Below are 18,315 nucleotides of genomic sequence, written 5' to 3'. Positions count from 1 at the left end.
CTTGGGATCAGTAGCAGCACTGTTACTGCAATTAGATCAATAATCCTTGCACAGTGTGAGTATCCTCTGTTTTGCGTACAACCTATGGCAAGGTCCAAGTCTCTAGAGGAAATAGCAGGCTTAAACATTGAGGAAAGGGTGCTGCTTTTTTTAATACTCTGCCTTGCTCCAGAGACTGATAGCACAAAAGATTGAGTTTCCCTTTACTGGAAAGACAGATGACTCCAGTGACCATTCTTTTCTGATATCTTCATGCAACTTCCATAAGACACAAAAGCCCTCATCTGCAGGCAAGACTCGTTGAGGAAGGCTATTTGCTGCATATTTTCAATCATTTTTAACATCAATGAGGTTTGTAGGTCACCTCTTCTGAAAACCCAGAGCCTAAGTTTAGAGTGAGGAGCCTGAGTGTAGCAATACAGTCAGAGCTAACTCAAGTTTTCTGAACATCCAGGCAAAGTTAGGACTTGGCGTGAAAGAGCATAGGAGAAGAAAAAGGATGAACCAAGAGTGAGTGGAGAGCAACCCTGGCGAGCAAGACTGGGAACTGCTGGTGCTCCTCGTGGTGGATAAAATGCATATGGGGCAAGGGCTGCTGGTGGAAGGGAGGTATCAGGTCCCAGAACTGTTCTGCTTCTTCCCATCCCTCAACGTCAGCCTATGCCAAAAGCTGGCACAGCCTACAGTGCAATTGCACAGCTTCTGCTAAGTTCATTGCTGCTGTGGAGGTTACCTTAGCAGCAGCTGAACCACCTGGTTTAACACTGATGCAGCTATTTCTATGTTATACTGTAGTCATTCCTGCACAGTGAACTTCAGTTTAAAATATCCCCTGCTTAGGAAACCAAGTTTTGGAAATGTTGAATAAAGTTATTGTATTGGGCTGTACCTATCAGATAAATAGAGTTCCTGCCTCAAGAAAATGTGAACAGAGTTAATTACAAGCTAAAACTAAATTATTGAAACATTAGACTTGTGTTATTTTAATTATACAAAACCAAAAAATCTGAAGGTAAAGTTCCCATGGCAACCTTAGCTCTGTCTCCTGGGTGCAGTGGATGTGTGTGGATGTTTGTGTAAAATAGGATCATTCATTATCATGGTCAGAGTGATTTAGGACTTGCTGGTCAGGAAGACGTTAATCAGACCAGAAATCTCATCTTTAAAAGTGATTTATTTTTGCTATTTCTCTAGCCAAGTGTTGCAATGTAGAGGAGATTTTGAATTTCTGTCCCATCTGATAAGTATTCATGCTAAAACATAATGCCTGAACAATCCATATCTTGTCATAAATCTGATCTATCATTTTTCAAATTTAGCTACGATTGTGACAGACACCTTGCAGTCATGAATCTCAAGAGCTAGTAAGATGAAATTGGCACCCATTTTTTTCCAGTGAGCTCACTAGTATCAAACATTTGATTACACATTGCACTTAATACTGCAGAGCTAATTTCACCCATGAAGTTTTTTTAAAAGGGCTAAACATCATTTGCCTATCCATCAAGGATTACGGAAGACGCAGCGGTCTAGTGACGTAGCAGATTTGTCTCCAGTTCTCCTGTATCACCTGAACAGCGTTTCCAGCAGACGTTCCCATGAGACATTCCCTTAATCTCTTCATCTCCATCCCCCGCCTTGCTCATGTTCAGTTTTTCCAAAATGTACATATAGCCATGAGAAAGTGTCTCTCATAAATGAAGGTCTTAACAGAGCAAGGGGACTGATAATCAAGGTGAGGGAGATGTTTAGTGCTGATATGGGGAGAGACTGACAGCTGTAAGAAATTTGAGCTATTTTGTGCAGGCAGAGTGAATAAGGGAAATTTTTGTGAAAAAAACCCCCACATATTATACTCTTGTGAAATGTGTCTTAGATGGTGAAGGCATTAAAGGGTACTATTCATTTTTATTACTGTCATGAGATTCAGTGAATGGCATGTTCGTGGTAGTGAGCTTTACAAGTATTATGTAAAGTACTTTTCCAAACTACAGTTTCTTTTTTTTCTGTGGTTGCCCTGTAAGTCTATTTTCAGTGACATAATTCTTCAGGGTAGTGGCTCAGAAAGAGGATTAATACTTTAGAGGAAGGACAGGGGGGGTAGAATTTTTCTTATACAAATAAATACACATCCCTGCATCTACTGAATATGACCATATTCTTGCTGAGCTGTTGTATAAAGTCAAAAGAGATAACATTATATATACATAACATAAGCATAATGTATGTATAAATATATTCTGAGCAGACTCACAGAATAATATGAAGATTTGCAGGCTTCTAAAATCCCAGAGATATAAACCTAAAGACAGAAGAAGTAAGAGTTCACTGTATTTAAGAGCTGTGAGTATATAAAGCAGATGTAAGTATTAACTCACTAAGAATTCATCTAAAGAGAATTGAGAAATATTAAGAAAGAAACTTCATAAAAATTCTATTCTGTTGTCATTGGAGGGATTAAATGTTAGAACAATTAAATGTGAGAATGTCTTTAAACAGTGATTCTCTTTTAAATATAGGAAAGCTGGACCTACTGAGGTAGAGCAATTATTTCTGTTCTTTAAATACACATTTTTTCCCTGTGAGTCATGAGGTCAATGTCTCATACTTAGCATCCTGCTAAAATTAAACAGCATAAAGATTTCCTGCCAACATATTTCTGATTTGGTATATTTTATTTATTTGGATATAGCACAAAAGCTAAAATATATATTTATGTCCCCAAAGGCACTCAAAAATACAGCATAGTTATAATCCCCAAAGGTCTTTCATCATAATTACTTTCCTTTTGTTTGTAGTAACATTTGCTGTATTTTGTTAGAAAGACAGGTTTGAAATTAAACTTTAGAATCAGGTAGGATATATTGGAAACAAGTCTTGTGACAGACCTCTTTTAGATTAGTCCTCTCTGAGGTAACCAGTGAATGCCTCTGTGTTCATGTCAGTAAGACAGAGTCTCTGGGTCATGGGAGGTGACATGAGATTTCTTTGGTTATTCCCAGCTGGCTGAAACCAGACATAATCTAAAGGAGACCTCTTACAAGCGCTGTCAGAACTAAGGGATTGCTGAGCACGATTGGTAGAAGGAGTTAAAAGGAACAGAGAAAATACGGAGAGGAGGAGAGTGAAACACTTCAAAGCCAACATCATCAGGGCTGAAATTCTCCAGGAAGGTGGAGGACAATGAAAGCAACACCACTCTAGTTTTGCAAGCAGTGAATGCCAACAAAGGGCAGCTTCTTTTCTTACAATAGCTGGTTTGAAATCCTTGATATGTTTGATAGTTTTTGTTGCCTCAGGCAAAAAGCCTATAAAACTGAAGTAAAGAAGGATGAGGAATGCTCTATACCCCATAAGCATGAAATATCAGTAGTGGTTTTAATCAGAGAGAGAAAAGGTTGAGGTAATTCTGTGAGTGAAGAGCCATTTGGCATTGCTGGGGGGTTGAGTGTCTGATGAGAGATCATATTGGTTACATGTGCATTGAGACGTAAGCATAGTCCCTTGTGCACCCCACACTGCCAGTCCTCAGTGTGCAGCATGAACACGTGCTGACTCTATATTCTGTATTACACCCAGTGTTTGTTTTCTCCCAGTCATTCAGCTGGAGCTCTTCCAAGAGCACTTCAAGCCTGCTTAGCTGTCCTATAGCAGAAAACAGTGGGGGAGGGATTGAGCATGCCCAAGTCACCTCCCAACACAGCTTGTGACTGGGAGGGTAAACAAAACTCAGGAATGCACTGAGAGTCCCAAAGGTAAAGATGTAAGGATCTGACAAACAAAAGAAGGGACCAAGTCCAGACTCAGGGTAATGGGTAGACAATTATATCCTGAGAACTTGAACACTGTAAGAGAAAAGAGCTAAGTGTATGGCACCACAACTCTGCAGCAAAAAGCATGTGGAGTTCCAGAAGCAGAGTTAGTTAACAGAAGCCAGCCCACTGGGTGTCACAAAAGGAAAGATGTGAGAAGGAGGATGGATTATATTGCTTTGCAAAAGTTGGCAACAGCCACCAGCGTGTTTTGCTCAGATGAATCCTCATAGGAGCAATGAGCAGCAGTTCATTGGGAGATAAATACACTATTGAACTGGAAGTAAATGGGACACTTATGAAGTTGGACATGGCATGCTCACCATTATGTTGGCAGAAACAGTTGTTTTCTTTGTTAGAAAAGTATAGGCTTGGATACTGGATAGTAAATTTACTATTGATAATAAAAGAGTTAAGTGCTGCACCTATTACCATTAAAGAAGCATAGCCACATCAGTGTGCAAAAGCTGAACAGGGAGAGAGGCCTCTGAAGAGCAGAGTTTACTTTGCAGACCCCACATTAAAGAAGCATTGAACTAACTGGATGGATGATCAGCACATTGGAAGACACTCATCTTGTGATGGTACTAAGGAAAATATACTTCTTTTACTAGTGGAAAATATGGGAGTTCCTTTTCCTCATCAGGAAGCTGCATTCCTAAAGATTAAGGAAGCAGAGTGGAGATCGGAAAAATATTCTCCAGGAGTAATAAACCTGCCAAAACACAGACATTTAGCAGCATTTTAAATGTCTTCAGGCATCTGAGACATCCCCCAATGTGTCTGTGGTAGATATGGCACCACACTCATAGGAAAGCTGTGCCTTTCTCCAGTGGCAGCTGAAGGCCTGACAAGTCTTTCTGGTACTAAAAAGGCATAAACACCTTCATCTCAGCAGATGAGCACGATTATAGTCTCCAGAGGCATCAGAAAAGATGATGAAGACCAAACAATCTGCAATTCATGCATTTGGGTAAATGTCCTTTACCCTGAGGATTGCCAAAGCAAGCACAGTTCTTAGCTTTGGTAAGGAAAAAAAAGAAGGGAATGATGATTTGGAGAAAATTTATGCCAGGTGTTGTGAGCTTGATGATGTATCAGCAGATACCTTAGAAAACAATACAATGCTTTTTCCATCCCTGGAAGATACTTTTTCCTTATATTGCCATTTGAGTTGGGCTGGACAAGCAAAATGTTTCACTGGGAAGCACATCCACGATATCCTTACAAGCATAAGACCTAGAAAAGTTAGAAAGCCATGACTAGAAGCTCTCTGGAAAAAAGTGGGCTGCTGGGTCAAAGCTGCACTGAGTCCTGTTGTATGTTATGTTATTTGCTTTTTGGGGTACTGGTAGATCATAGCATTGATCCATGTTGACACCTGCATCCTGAACCCACATGGTTTCTTTGAAGGGAGAGCAACACAGGGAAATTAATGTTTTAGTCTTATTATAGAATTTGGGAAGCTGAAAGAATTAGAGGATCTTATTTCATTTATGATCTTCATAGTTGAAATACTAAGTTTCTTTCAATCCCCTTATTCCACCCTGTGAAGCCTGGAAATAGATTTGGCATTACAGGTGATAAAGACAGAACAGTTTGCTGTAATACAGAAGAAGACTTTAGATTGTGGGTGCAAATATCTCATGCTCTTATTCATAGGAAACGAATCTAAGTTAATTTTGACCACAAAGCAAGTGCCAAAAAGGGCTTGGGAAATCACCATTTTTCCACAAATAAGGAACATTTTTTTTTTTTTATTAAAATGTGTGATTCATTAAATGAATATAAACTTGTAAGAGAGCTACTGGTTGTAGACAAAGTCTCTCATGCATTTGACGAAGGTTTAGTAGAAAAAAATGTCCCAAGCCTAAATTTGTTTCCTAATAATCGGATTTTAATAACCAGTCTGGTCTCAGAGGAGATGTGCACAGAGGCTGCCAGAGCAGATTCAAGGTAAGACAGTAGAAAATGACTGCATTTGGCAGTGGCATGTATTTAACCAGTTTTGGGAAGAACTCCTGGAGCAGATAGGAGTTGGTCATTAGAAAGATGATCTCCAGAATGTTACAGAAAAAATATACCAAAATGAAGGTAATTTAGAGTGAACAACCCATGAGAGAAGGTGAAAAATATATTGAATTGGCTTCAGCTGAAGAGGAGTATTGCTGATCTGAAGTCTTGCAGGATATGCAAGCCTACATTATGCAAAAGAGGCTCATGTTGGTTGTTACAAAAAACAGCTCCTTGGAAAAAAACAGATCTTTATTTGATAACATTTTCGGGGGGAAAAAAATCCTACAAACCTATGTATTTGTGCTTGATGATTAACCTTACTTTATCAGAAGATGCTCCTGTGAAAGAGGAGCTCATGCATATCAAATCCATTTTTGCTGTAGATAGTACAACTGGCTGAGTAATATCTGAGAACAGACCACAGTTTACTGAACATGTGTTTAAGTACTTTTCAGTAAAGGTTAGGTTTAATGATGTAATCTCTTATCCCCATAATTGCCTAAGTGGATGGTGAAAATAATGTAACAAAACCCTCAAAACCAGCATTGCAAAATCAGTCAGACTGTGATCTATATTCAGCACTTTCAAATTCCAGGATGGCTCCAGTGAAGTGAAGTTGTCATCACTGACAACTCCGATTAATAGAAACCTGAAAGCAAGTATATTTGCATTGCTAGAAACCACTCCTAAAGTCCTTGGAGACTTGCACATGGGAAAAGAAAAAGACATGGCAAAATAATTTATATAGTTGGAAGTCTTGGGTACTCTTACTTCAGGTAACGGTATTGTGCACCTCTGATAGTAGAAAGTGGCTGTGTCTACACCACTGAACAGGTCTGTTTACCCAGTCTGGCTCAGGCCCACACTACTGAAATTTGGCCACTTCCAGAGCAGTTTTGGCCTGGAAGGAGCCAGCTGGAGTGACCCAAAACAGACCCAGGGCTTCAACTAACAGTGAGGGTAGTGAGGGCCCAGGCTTGAGCCTGTTACTCAGCCCCCTTTTTTTTGGTGATATGGCCTTTTCCAGGAGTAGTGGTGGTAGAATATTGCAGCAGGTTGAAAAAACCGGCACACGGAGCAGCTTGAACATGAAGCAACCAAAACAAGTGGGTTTGCATCCATTTGACAGCAGTAGCAAGGATATTTCAGTTATGTTGGACAGATGCAATAGCTCTGGAAGTATCCAAACTAGTTATACTCCTCTGGTAAGGTTACTTATTAGATTGACCAGATGTATGTGAGCTTATACAGCTGGTGCTTTTTAACCATTAATTTTGGGAGGGGAATGAAAGGCATGCTTTGGGGACTGTTGCTTTAATGGCTGAGTTTCCCAGACAATACAGTAATTTTTTGTTTCTAAGCCTCACAGTAAGTACCAGACAAGTGATGAGAAAGATCTCTTGGAAGATCCCTAGGCACCAAGTGATCACTGAATACCACACGGGCGTCAGTAGACTGAATTCATCTTATCCATTTCATGAATGGAATAAAATAATAGGATTAAAGGGATGTGTTTTTGCAGTAGGTATATCAATATTTGTTCTTCTGGAGATAATTAATTGGAAATAGAAGTGTTCTATGGGATGACAGTTTAGAAAAAATGATTTTCTAGAGCAGCAGTAAAAAGTAATAGGTTAGCAACAGACCAAGCATATACTTGGTAACCCGCATGAATATCTGACATCTCTGGTCTTGTCTTATACAGTTCTTTCAGTTGGTTCCTCACCTTTCTTTTCTTTCACTTGTTCCTTCACTGTTCCTATTCTCTCCAGCTCATCCAAGACAGTATTAAGCAGATACTGTTACTATATACCAACTAAGCAGAATCATCCTTGACGCATCTATGCAGGCAGATACATATATTAAAGCATAGGTCTGCACTGAACTCCAGAGACTTCTTTGGACCCAGCGATGCTCTTTTCCAGAGTTCCTCACAGACCCTTTGTTTTTACAGAAGGAATTGGCTTAACAGAGGATAAAAGCAATGATTTTTTTCTGGGCTTCAATCCCAATGTAGACTTCTTTTCTCTGTCAGTTGCCCTCATTCTTTTGAACCCTGCTTTGTCTGTACCTCGGTGCATTACTGTATGGCTTTGTAAGTTCCATTTTTAGTCCATGTCACAAATATTTGTGTCAGTCAAATATAATGACACACGGTAACAAGTGCAGAAGCTTTCACTTAGTCATAGCTGCCACTTGACAAAGCCATTTTTTGGTGGATTAGGAGATGAAGCCAGAACAATTTTAAGTACAAACAGAAAAGTTGCTGCCTGTTTTCCCAGGCCTTCAGGACTTTACTTTTCTTCAAACAAACAGGGCATTCGACATGGAGGCAGTCAGATCCTAACTGCAGAAATCCTAGATGCAGCAGGCCATCCCAATTCCCATATCCAGATCAAGAATTAGAAAGGGAGGCAATTCATAACATGGTCATTATGTAAAACATACAGACAAACCGAGGCATTGTGTGCACTAGCATAATTATCCACCACTGACAATGAATATGCTGACACACATTGTCAATAACAAGCATTTTTGCTGCTGTAGACAAGGGTAAAATGTAAGGATGTTGCAGTGAGCCAAAGCTTGAAAGCCCTCACTTAGCTTGTATGCTCGGGATTTAAACTACTGGGGAAACTTTATGTCTCTGGCAGTTTATTATTACATACAACATGTTCTTGGAAACCACTCCACATTTAACAGCAGTTAAACCCATCTGCTGCTCCTGAATTTTCATTTCATTCACAAGCCTGTTTTAAAAGTATTTTTGGACTTATCACCAGTGTGCTATCAACTGTTTATTATTCTGTTGTAAGTTGGTAAGAAGAATGACTCAAATTTTAAAAGGAAATTGTAGCCTCCTATATCTTTTTGAGCTTTTCATTGAAACTTGCCTTCCCCTCACTTTCTGACACAATTGAAATTTTTAATTTAAAAGCAATTATTTGCCACAAAAGTTCATCATCTCATGCTAAATGCCAATTTTAATGACTTGCAACTGCATATGTGTAAATTCTGCGGAATTCATCTAGTAATTGCTTCATTGGCATAAGGAACATGCTTGAACTTAGCAATGTGATCAAAGATACTGTTCAGTATATTGAAGTTCCTGTAAGTGCAAAAATTTTTCATTACTTTATTTAAAAACACTATAACAATTTTCTTTACATGTCTCTTCTCCCTATGTTCATGTTTTATTACTGTTACTTGGCATAGCAGTACTTCAGTGCCCTCTACATAAGATTAACAGGAAATTTGTAGTTCCTTGAGATTTTCGTGAGATCTTCTTCACCTTATGAAGACTTTTTGTAAACAAAAAACTTAATTTTTCTCAGTTTTCTTTGTGTGGCTGACTCATTCTATGATACTGTATGACATTCTTGAATGAAGGTGATTTTTGTTGGACCAAGGGACTTCCCAGTATTTAATATGTGCTAATTTTTTTTTCCATGGCACTAAATTGATCCTTCCTTAATCCACAGATTAACAAGGCTTTCCAGACTATAGGTGTATTTAAACCTTTCTAAAAGTAAAATACTTAGACACTGAAACTTGTTTGTCTCTAGGTCTTGTGTAAAACTTTGACTGGATTTTTAAAAGTGAGTTCTCCCAAGGGATCACAACTGTCATGGTAGTTCGTAACATTTAAGGTAGCTTGAAACTTATTTTTTTTTTTTTTTTTTAGTTAAAGAGCAGGAGATTTAGATTTTCTATGCAATAAACCCCCAAACTTTATATTTAAATGGTATATTTATACTCAACTAGTATCAATGACAATGTCTGTTAACAAATAGAAGAACCCCATAAAAAAAAAAAAAAAAGACAGCTTTTTGGGGTGAAATTCAATTGTCTAAAATAGGCATGTAGTGCTATTTTACATGTCCTGCAAGATCTGAGATGTGCGTGTGGCTGTCAGAAATGACAGAAGGAAACCCACACCCTTCTGAAGCAGCAGCTGGAGACAAAGTGATACCTTAATCCATCTAATGACACAAGACAACTCTATTTGGGAAACTCAATCTCACATTTAGGGTTGTCACATTTGTAACATACAATATGATGCCTGTGAAGAATGCTGTTTATAAATGCTACCTCACTTGCATTTAAGCACAGTTTAAAGGGCCTGTTTTTACAAAGAATGAGGGTTACATTTCTACATTGTATATCCACTTAGTGCCATTTGTACAATCTTAATTTGAAAGCAAGTATTTTAATTTTTTTTTTAATTAGCAGAGAGGAACATGCCTTTTGCTGTTAGCTGGCTATTAATCATCTAGTTCGCAGTTAAAATTGCTGAAATTAATAGGGAATATACTTCCTATGGATGAAAGCTATGGAGTCATAACATGTAGGACTGGAAAGGATTTGTTTCGAAGTTTCAGCACCCTAGCAGTTAGAGGCTTTTATCACAGCAGCAAATTTAGGATGATTTCTCTGGATTTTGTCCTCAGTAGAGACAACTGATCACTAACCCCATGTAACATCCTGTTTTCAGTCTTCCCTAGGTTGTGATTTCTGAATTCCTCATCACTCTTTTCCCTCTCCTGTAGATTTCCTTTGGCTTTTTCAGTACCTATCTTAAAACAGAGTGCCCTCAAATGATACAGTTGTGCGGATGTCTCATAATCAATGATTAGAGCAAAATAGTTATAACACATGTCCTTATACACAGCAATCATTCATATTTTGAAGGAAGGCCATTTTGCAACAGAACCTCACTCTTGGCTCCTCCTTAGTTAATGATCTCCACATAGCTGTTCCTTACTCTGTTTTCACATTTGATGTTTCCTCCGTCAGAGCAGTGCTTACTGCTCTGTGAGCATTTCTTCTATCTGTGTTTATGAAACTACACATTTCTTTTCAAAAGTCTCCAGAACCAAATCCACAAACTAAACTACGTATACACAGAACCTTCCTGTGGTCAAAATGCATCGGCCCTGGTGGACTTGTCCATTTAATGCCTCACAGTCACTCCTGGTAAGCTTGGTCCTGATGCGTGGGAATCCACAGCCACTCATTACACTGTAAAAGAAGTTACTCTAGATTTTGTCATGTTAAAAATCCTGTCTGTATGAGCTCGATTGAATACTCAGACCTCAATTCATCCCACTTCACTGAGGTGGGAATGCATCCCTTTAAGAGTGACTCAGTGCATTTAAGCCCTGACCCATTCTCAGGAGTTACCCATTTCTCAAAGAACTCTGCTCCTAGCTGACACATTTAAATGCTTGAAGTTTGACAGGATCAATATAAGCCCCAGTTCTTAAGAATACTGTTGTATGACAGCAATAATCCTGTTAAGTGTCCTGTTAAGAGTCCCTTTTCCTTAGACTATACTTAACATTAAAAAATGTTATACCCTGATTTTTTGGACAATTAGTAGCCATTCTTTATACCAACAGTGTTTCAAGACTTCCCTGAATGACTTGTTAGCTTACTGGTTTTGTGCTTGCTGTTAAAAAAACCTTAATCTTGCAGGTAAGAGTGAAAAAGTGTTATTTTTTGTCCTTTTTGTTTTTAAAAAGTTGTATTCTTTAGCAATATAGAAACAAAACGTCTCTAAAGTAATATACTACAAGGCGAGGGCCAGCATTACATAAACATCATAATGAATATGGACTTCGTAAAGATGTTTTTCAGTACCTTAGGTATTAAACATTCTCTAAAAAAAGCTATTGGATGCACAGCTACAGACATGATAGTTTTGCTGTTAACAAAAACTGCAATCCTTGCAACATAAGTCTGTTTTTTACTGACAGGGCTCTTCCATATTGTTGTTTGTTAAGAACTCATGTGTTTTCTGCAACGGCATTGACTCATGCCTAGGTGGGAGCCTGAATTCATTGCAGAGTTTCTGTTTCACAAAAAATGAAGCCTGATGTTCATTAAAAGCAAATGTATAGTCTCCTACTGTTAAAACTTCACAAATTCATAGTGATAATTGGAGTGGGTTTTAAAATTTAGAAGCAACAGGGTTATTTCTAATTTTAGGTAGAAAGAGGTGGACTGTTAAGAGAATGTTTATTTTTTCCTTATAGCCTTTTTGCTTGATTTGTTAATAATTACTTGAGATTAGTAGGTATTGCATACTAAAAATAAACTGAAATATAGTAGTACAGTGTTAATTCTTGTGAAATATGTATCCCTTGCTTGTTCTCCCTTGAAGGATAAATAGCTATTCCACAGATATTTATAATCAATAATATGCACTAACATTTTAAATATTACATAACATAATGCCATTTAATTTTTGTTAAAAAGCCTCTGGGCAATTCAGAATGTATTAACACCAGTTTACAGCTTGAAGGGAATAGGTGGCATGCCAGATTATTTCCCAAAGCAGTGATAGCAAAAATGAGCCCCCAGCCCCAAAAAAACAACCTGGGAAGCAAACCCACACAACTAAGCACCATATGCAAACACGATGAAAAATCTGAGTTTGGAACGTGTCCTGAGTAGATGTCTCTATGTACTTCCAGAAAGGCCAAGAGGAAGAAAATCCCACAGGTAGAGGCCTTCAGCTGGGACCTTTTCCTGAAATGGAATGGACTAATGCACAGGTGAGAGTAGTGAATTTAGCTGTGAGAAATAATTCAGGAAAGGAAATAGTTTCTGGATTGCTGCTTCATAGCTTTGCCAATTTTTCTGCATTTGCTAATGCTCCCCTAGACTCAAAAGCACTTGTTTTGAGTAAAAAAAAAAAAAAAAAAAAAAGTGTGAATGCTTCAATAATTGCGAAGAGGCTGTGGGATATAAGAAGCCTCAGCTACATACTGATCAAACGGAAAACGATTTGGGCTATTAGGAAAACGATTTGGCCTCACCTGACTTTTGACATCTGAACAAGTCAATGATATCACCAGCGTAGTCAATGGAGAGACTCTTCCTGAATGCAGTTCTTCTAACCTGTTCTGGATATCTCCTCTAGACGGAGGTGGATCGTGCCCTGAAAATTATTGTCGCTCTCTATTGTCTAGACACTCTTTATGATCAAGTAACTTAGATGTAAATGACTAGACTTTAGATAACTCATGTCATCAGGAAAATTTCACCTTTATCTTTTTGAAATTTCTTTTTATTGTCTGTTGGCCTTACAGAGATACAGTCAATCTCTGAGGTGTAACAAGCAGAACCAACCTGGGATATAGGACAGGAAGATTAAGTATATTTACGCTGAATAGTGCTGCTGTAATGGACCTGAAGAGCCTGACAGACAAGAGCATTGTTGAAGTTGTTTGTTTTGCTTGGGTTTTTGTTTTTTTTTTATCAAAGAGGTTTTTTGATAGAGGAGTCGTCATTGAAACTAATAGCACAAAAACCCCCACCAAATCAAACAAAAATGCCAATGACACTATTGCACCAGGATACTAACCTCCATAAATTTCTGTTACCAAAATATTCAGTTTAGTTTATGTTGCATTTGTGTTCTCAGTTTTCAGTGTACGACCTCCTGCCATTATGATAATAGATGTGTGAGAAACTTGATATTTTGGTTGTTTGCCAGCTGGGTCCTTTGCAATCTCAGGAGGAAAGGAAGGCAGTTTAAGATATCAGGATAATGCACACTAATGGGATATTTCTGGTAAAAGTTGTCTAAGGTGATGTATTGTTGATGTCCAAATTGCTATCCTTTCATTTCAGAGTTAACAAGACACTGGGATAAATAGGGCAGATGACAATTCTGAGTGACCCTTGCACAGCTCTCTGCCAGCTGGACATCAATTTATAATGGCTTAGGATGTCTAGGTAATTTTCCTAAATATAAGGGCCAAAAATATGTGGTGCTTAAGATGGCAACCCAGGATGAATTCAGTGGCAAGTATAATGGATAAGAACTCTTACAGTATATATCTGGACATTCAATTTCTGCCTCCTAAGATTCTGAGAAAGGTTTACTGAAGCTTATTTCTTGGATTATTTTGGATGCACATAACTAATTTTTGCTACTTTTTTGTAAAACCAAAAAGAAGAAGAAATGAAGCTAGTCAATCACTGTTTAATTAATCGTGTCATTTATTCATGCAAAGATGAACAAAAACTCTGATACCTCTTCAATACTGAGTGGCACACAGTAGGAGGGAAGTGCTGTTTGCTCCTTAACAAGCCCATATGGTGGTAGGAGATCCAGTGTCCCTACTATGCAAACAGCACTGAATCTTTAAAAACATGTTAAACAACATCTGCCAGTGATAAAATAAGTAAATCAGAAGGCTCATTGCTTTATAACTTTCACCTAAGAGCCTTAAAAAAGGTGGCTGAAGAGATCTGTTGGAATATTTTTTTAAATTCTAGAGATGGAGTGTGAGTATCATGCTATTATTTTAAACTTTTTTTTCAAATAGTGCTGCAGGGCAGGTTAGCTATATGTCAGCCCTGGAAAAAATATTGGAAAGATTAATGAAGATTTAGCTAAGAAAGCAAACATAAGAATAAATTAATGGTAGGAATAAATTAATGATAGTCACCATAGTTTTAAAGCAAAGCAATTATGTCAGATAAACTTCATTTCAGTACGTGAATTTGCTTGATGAATGGTCCTAGGTGCTGTTTACTCTTTTGTAAGGCATTTGATTTAATTTTATGTTGTATCTGGTATAAATAAATAACAGTATACTTTATCAAAATAATATTCCTTAAGGCCTGATTAGCCGACATCTCAAAGTACTAGCCAATGAGAAATAACCCTTACACAGAAATTTTGAAGGATGGTCTTCCATGATTTAGAATTGGATGTGGACAGAATATTTCAATATTTTCGTAAATCATTTGGAAGGCGGCATGCATTCTTGGATGGTAAAACTTGCAGATGATGCAAAGATTGAAAAAGGAGGAAAAAAAAAAGAGGACACAACAGTCAGACAGAGCAATTCAGTTACAGTCTACCCTGGTAAACAGAGGCCGCCCAAATAAAATTATTATTGCCTGGAAGGCACAGCTGGAAGGAAGCAATGCCAGCCATACATACACAGAGGGGACCCCTACAGTGGAAATAAGTGACACTAAAAAGGTCTCAGAGGAAAGAATAGACAACTCAGCAGGGCTTGTACTATGAACTTTGAATATTAAAAAAAAGACTAAAAGTTAAGAATAAGAAAGTGGTTTTATTTGTATGTGCAACAACAGTGAGGTTATGGAAATATCATGCCAAGTTTTGGAGTCTATACTTTCAAAAGATATTAAATATATATAAAGAGAGGGGACAGAGACTAGAGTGGAGAAAAATTCTTCCAGAGAGAGACATGACTTAATGACAGTGTATTCCTGTGGGGAGACCGAGAATAAGAGGATTCTTCAGAGTAGCAGAGAATAGCAAAATAGGTACCAGCGTGAAAGCAAACAAATGCTTGGCAGGCATTTTTAGCAGTGAGAATATGGGACAAACTATCAAGGGAAGTCATAGATCTCAATCTCCTTATGTTTTCCGGATTAGATGCTTTTCTGAAATAGATATTCACACTTTAGTTTAGGACAAGTTATTGTTGTCAGTGTTATGAGCTGCAGTACATGAGGCTAACCTCAATGATCTAATGATACTTTCTGCCTTAAACCCTGAATCTTTTAGGTGCCTGTTCTCTGCTCCAGCAAATTTGTTCAACACAGGAATGTGGGATTAGATGATATAGTTGAGGGAGATATTCAACTGATATAACTAATGCAGTTTATCACCTTCTTCCCCAGCCACTAGTTCAAATGAAGAAATGTGGAGCTGTATTACTTGGTCTAATGAGAGCATTTACTTCTTTTTTACTTCCTGTGGATGAATGGAGGCTAGCACTGCTTTTCTCATTTCACGTTTTCCTTGGCCTGAGATATGCAGCTTGCATTTTAATTCAACCATGAATCAATCACACTTTATGAAGAAGCTAGGAGGCATGCTACATACAGCTAACTTTTGAAATTTTGCTGTTGGCCACTTACCTTAAGAGGCTTCTCACAAAAAAAAAAGTGACACCTTTATTCTTCATCATGCACATCTGTTATAAGTGTCCCAGGGAAAAAAAGTCACAATATGTTATGAGGTCCAGGTTCAGTTTATTGTGCTTTTGTTGAAGATACATCTTTTTTTTCTTTTTTTTTTTTTTTTTTAAACTCCATAATACACCTCATCATATAAAGAGCTCAGTACAGCCATCTCCTGGCCTACACGTGTGGAGGAGGAAGTTTGGATCCTCCCAGGATCACTGATTTCTGAAATAATTTTCCTTCATTGATTTGTAATCTGGGGTAGCTAAATTTTGATTAAAACAGCAAGGTTTGGTTGAGAGGGTTTGATGTTGTTTCAGTGCTGTGTGACTGCCTGCCATCTACATCTCAGTGATATTTTGTATAACTGGTTGAAAATTGGGTGGTATTTAAAATGATATTTTAGTCTGAAGATATGTTGTTTTCATTTCTGGCTTTGCAACTAGTCTTTTGAGTTATCTTGGGCAGCTTCTTCATTCTCTTTGCCTTTGTTTTCCCATCTGTAAAAGAGAGATAACATTTTCCTTTCTTTTGAAAAGTGCTTTGAGAAGCATCATACCGCCTGGGGTCTTTAGATTTTTTCTGTCTGTTTTACATACAACTAAATCATTATTGTGCAACCGTTACACATATTCTCAGAGTGGTAAATAATATGTTCTCATACAATAACATTCTAGCACATGTAGAGGTAAGAAGAAACTGAGCCTCCCTAGCCTACAAGTCTATAGGTGCACTGATCAACCCCTAGAGAAAGTATAATTAAAATTAGCTTTATTTTGTCCCCCAACTACACACCATTATAGCATTTCTTTTCTAGCTCCCTGCTTTAACTTGCACCTCAAATAAACTACCTTCACTTATTCTCATCCTACTTAGCCTATATCATTCACTGGGAGAAAGTGACTCTCATCTCCAGTTAGGCAAGGATGGAAGGGTCCATTGTTCAACTGTGAAGTTTTCTAAAAAAAAATTTTCACGCTTTTTGTTCATTCACCAGCAAAATCTGTCTTAATGTCTAAAACAAAATTCAATGGCTAGGTAGTGAGGGGTCTAAGACTTTGGTCAAATCCTGTGCAGAACTGTTGAGCAATGGTTTATATCTGTTGTCTCTTGTTTTACACTCAGATTGCGAACTCTCTGAAGCTTGGCCACTCCACTTTTAACTTCTGGATTTGCCGAAAGCCTTCAACAGTGGAATTCCAGTCCTTAACACTGACACTGAGATGTGTAGCGACAGACACAGGGCTAATCAGAAGTTAACATTCTTTGCATAATCTTAACTTTTCAACTGGAAGAAGGGAACTGATCTCCTGTACTCCTTGTTGTAATGTGAAAAATTCAGTTGCGAACACAGACAGAGTTTGAGTCTCAAAACCTGATTGTAATAAAGTGGAATTTCTCTGATGTACACATCTACTGCTTTTGTGTACTCAGGGACATATTTATTAACTAACATAGCTATTTGGCTTTTTCCCTTGCTAAGTTTTCAGAAATGAGTCTGTTCTTGCCTATATAGCCCTATAGAATTATCAACTCACTAATTTCTTTGTGAAGAATTTTTGTGCTGAAAATATTGCATGGGTACCAGGAGGTCTAATTTTGCCTGCAGTGCCTTTTCATTATTTATCATTACTCATGAGTAGTAGAAGAGTTGGAGGTGCACTTTATAAATTTATTTCCCCTTTCCTATGGTGGCAGTTGATGTTCCCTTGTGGTCTCTGTCATGGACTTTGTCAGATATTGCTTAGGCAGTCCAGCTTACCACCACTACGTAGTTGACTTTCCAGCCTCACAAGCTGAGCAGAAGATACAAGCACATGATAAAACTTCAAAGACTTAAATGAATCCAAGGTATTGCCCACTATTTCTAGATGAATAAACACTTACAAAGGTATACAGTCCTTGAGAGTCTTTATTACCAAAGATCTTTCTTCTGGCTTGAATGCTACTGAAAATTGTCTTCATTGTTAAGAAATGGGAATTTATTGATATTAAAAATATTTGAGGGCAATTCTTTCAAAGTGAAAGTCTAAATTGAGGAGTGGCTTCTATTAACAGTCATCATTGATATTTCTTGTAATATTAGAAAAATAATTAGGTAAATGGTCTGTAGTGTCCCCTGCAGGCATATTTTATCTGAAGTGATTTATTTCTATATTCCACTTTCCTGCATAGAGGAGTGTTCACCAGAGCTTTCAGTTACCAAAACTGAACCTAGAGTCTTAAACAATCTTACATCTCCTTTGTAACCAGCTGCAAAGGTAACTCCTGTTTTTAATCCTCAATTAAGTAATTCTCACATACTTTCGTGCAGAGGTCTAATATTAATAGCCAGATAACGTAAAAGAAAACTGAATATACAGGTAGTAGTTTTGCTCGACAAAGCTGAGGAAAATAATGGTAACATCAATATTCTGTATTGCATGCCCATGTTATATGGGGTAAAGTGAGTGCTGGAGCCTGAAATGAGTTTTTAAACTAGTTATTCTTGTTTTTTTTCATTCATTCCTGTGATGTAATGCAG

The 18,315-nt window shown here is 37.8% G+C and overlaps 1 protein-coding gene across 17 annotated transcripts in view; it reads left to right on the top strand.

Annotated features, from left to right (window-relative positions):
• Positions 1 to 18,315, top strand: part of DLG2 (discs large MAGUK scaffold protein 2) — a 1,061,109-nt gene that overhangs the window by 406,759 nt on the left and 636,035 nt on the right. For 8 of the 17 annotated variants that reach the window (XM_087758908.1, XM_087758912.1, XM_087758911.1 and 5 more), the window contains one exon: positions 12,308 to 12,388. The exons of the other annotated variants lie outside the window; for them this stretch is intronic. In XM_087758908.1, the coding sequence (XP_087615034.1) occupies positions 12,308 to 12,388 (81 nt within the window). The remainder of the gene's footprint in view (positions 1 to 12,307; positions 12,389 to 18,315) is intronic. 17 annotated transcript variants of the gene reach the window in all.

Source organism: Nipponia nippon, unplaced genomic scaffold (assembly GCF_047370975.1).
Source record: "Nipponia nippon isolate SJK-2023a ecotype South Korea unplaced genomic scaffold, ASM4737097v1 scaffold_2, whole genome shotgun sequence".
NCBI classification, from domain to species: Eukaryota; Metazoa; Chordata; class Aves; order Pelecaniformes; family Threskiornithidae; genus Nipponia; species Nipponia nippon.
The sequence above is the reverse complement of the archived record's forward strand: the minus strand, read 5'-3'. Positions and strand labels throughout refer to the sequence as shown.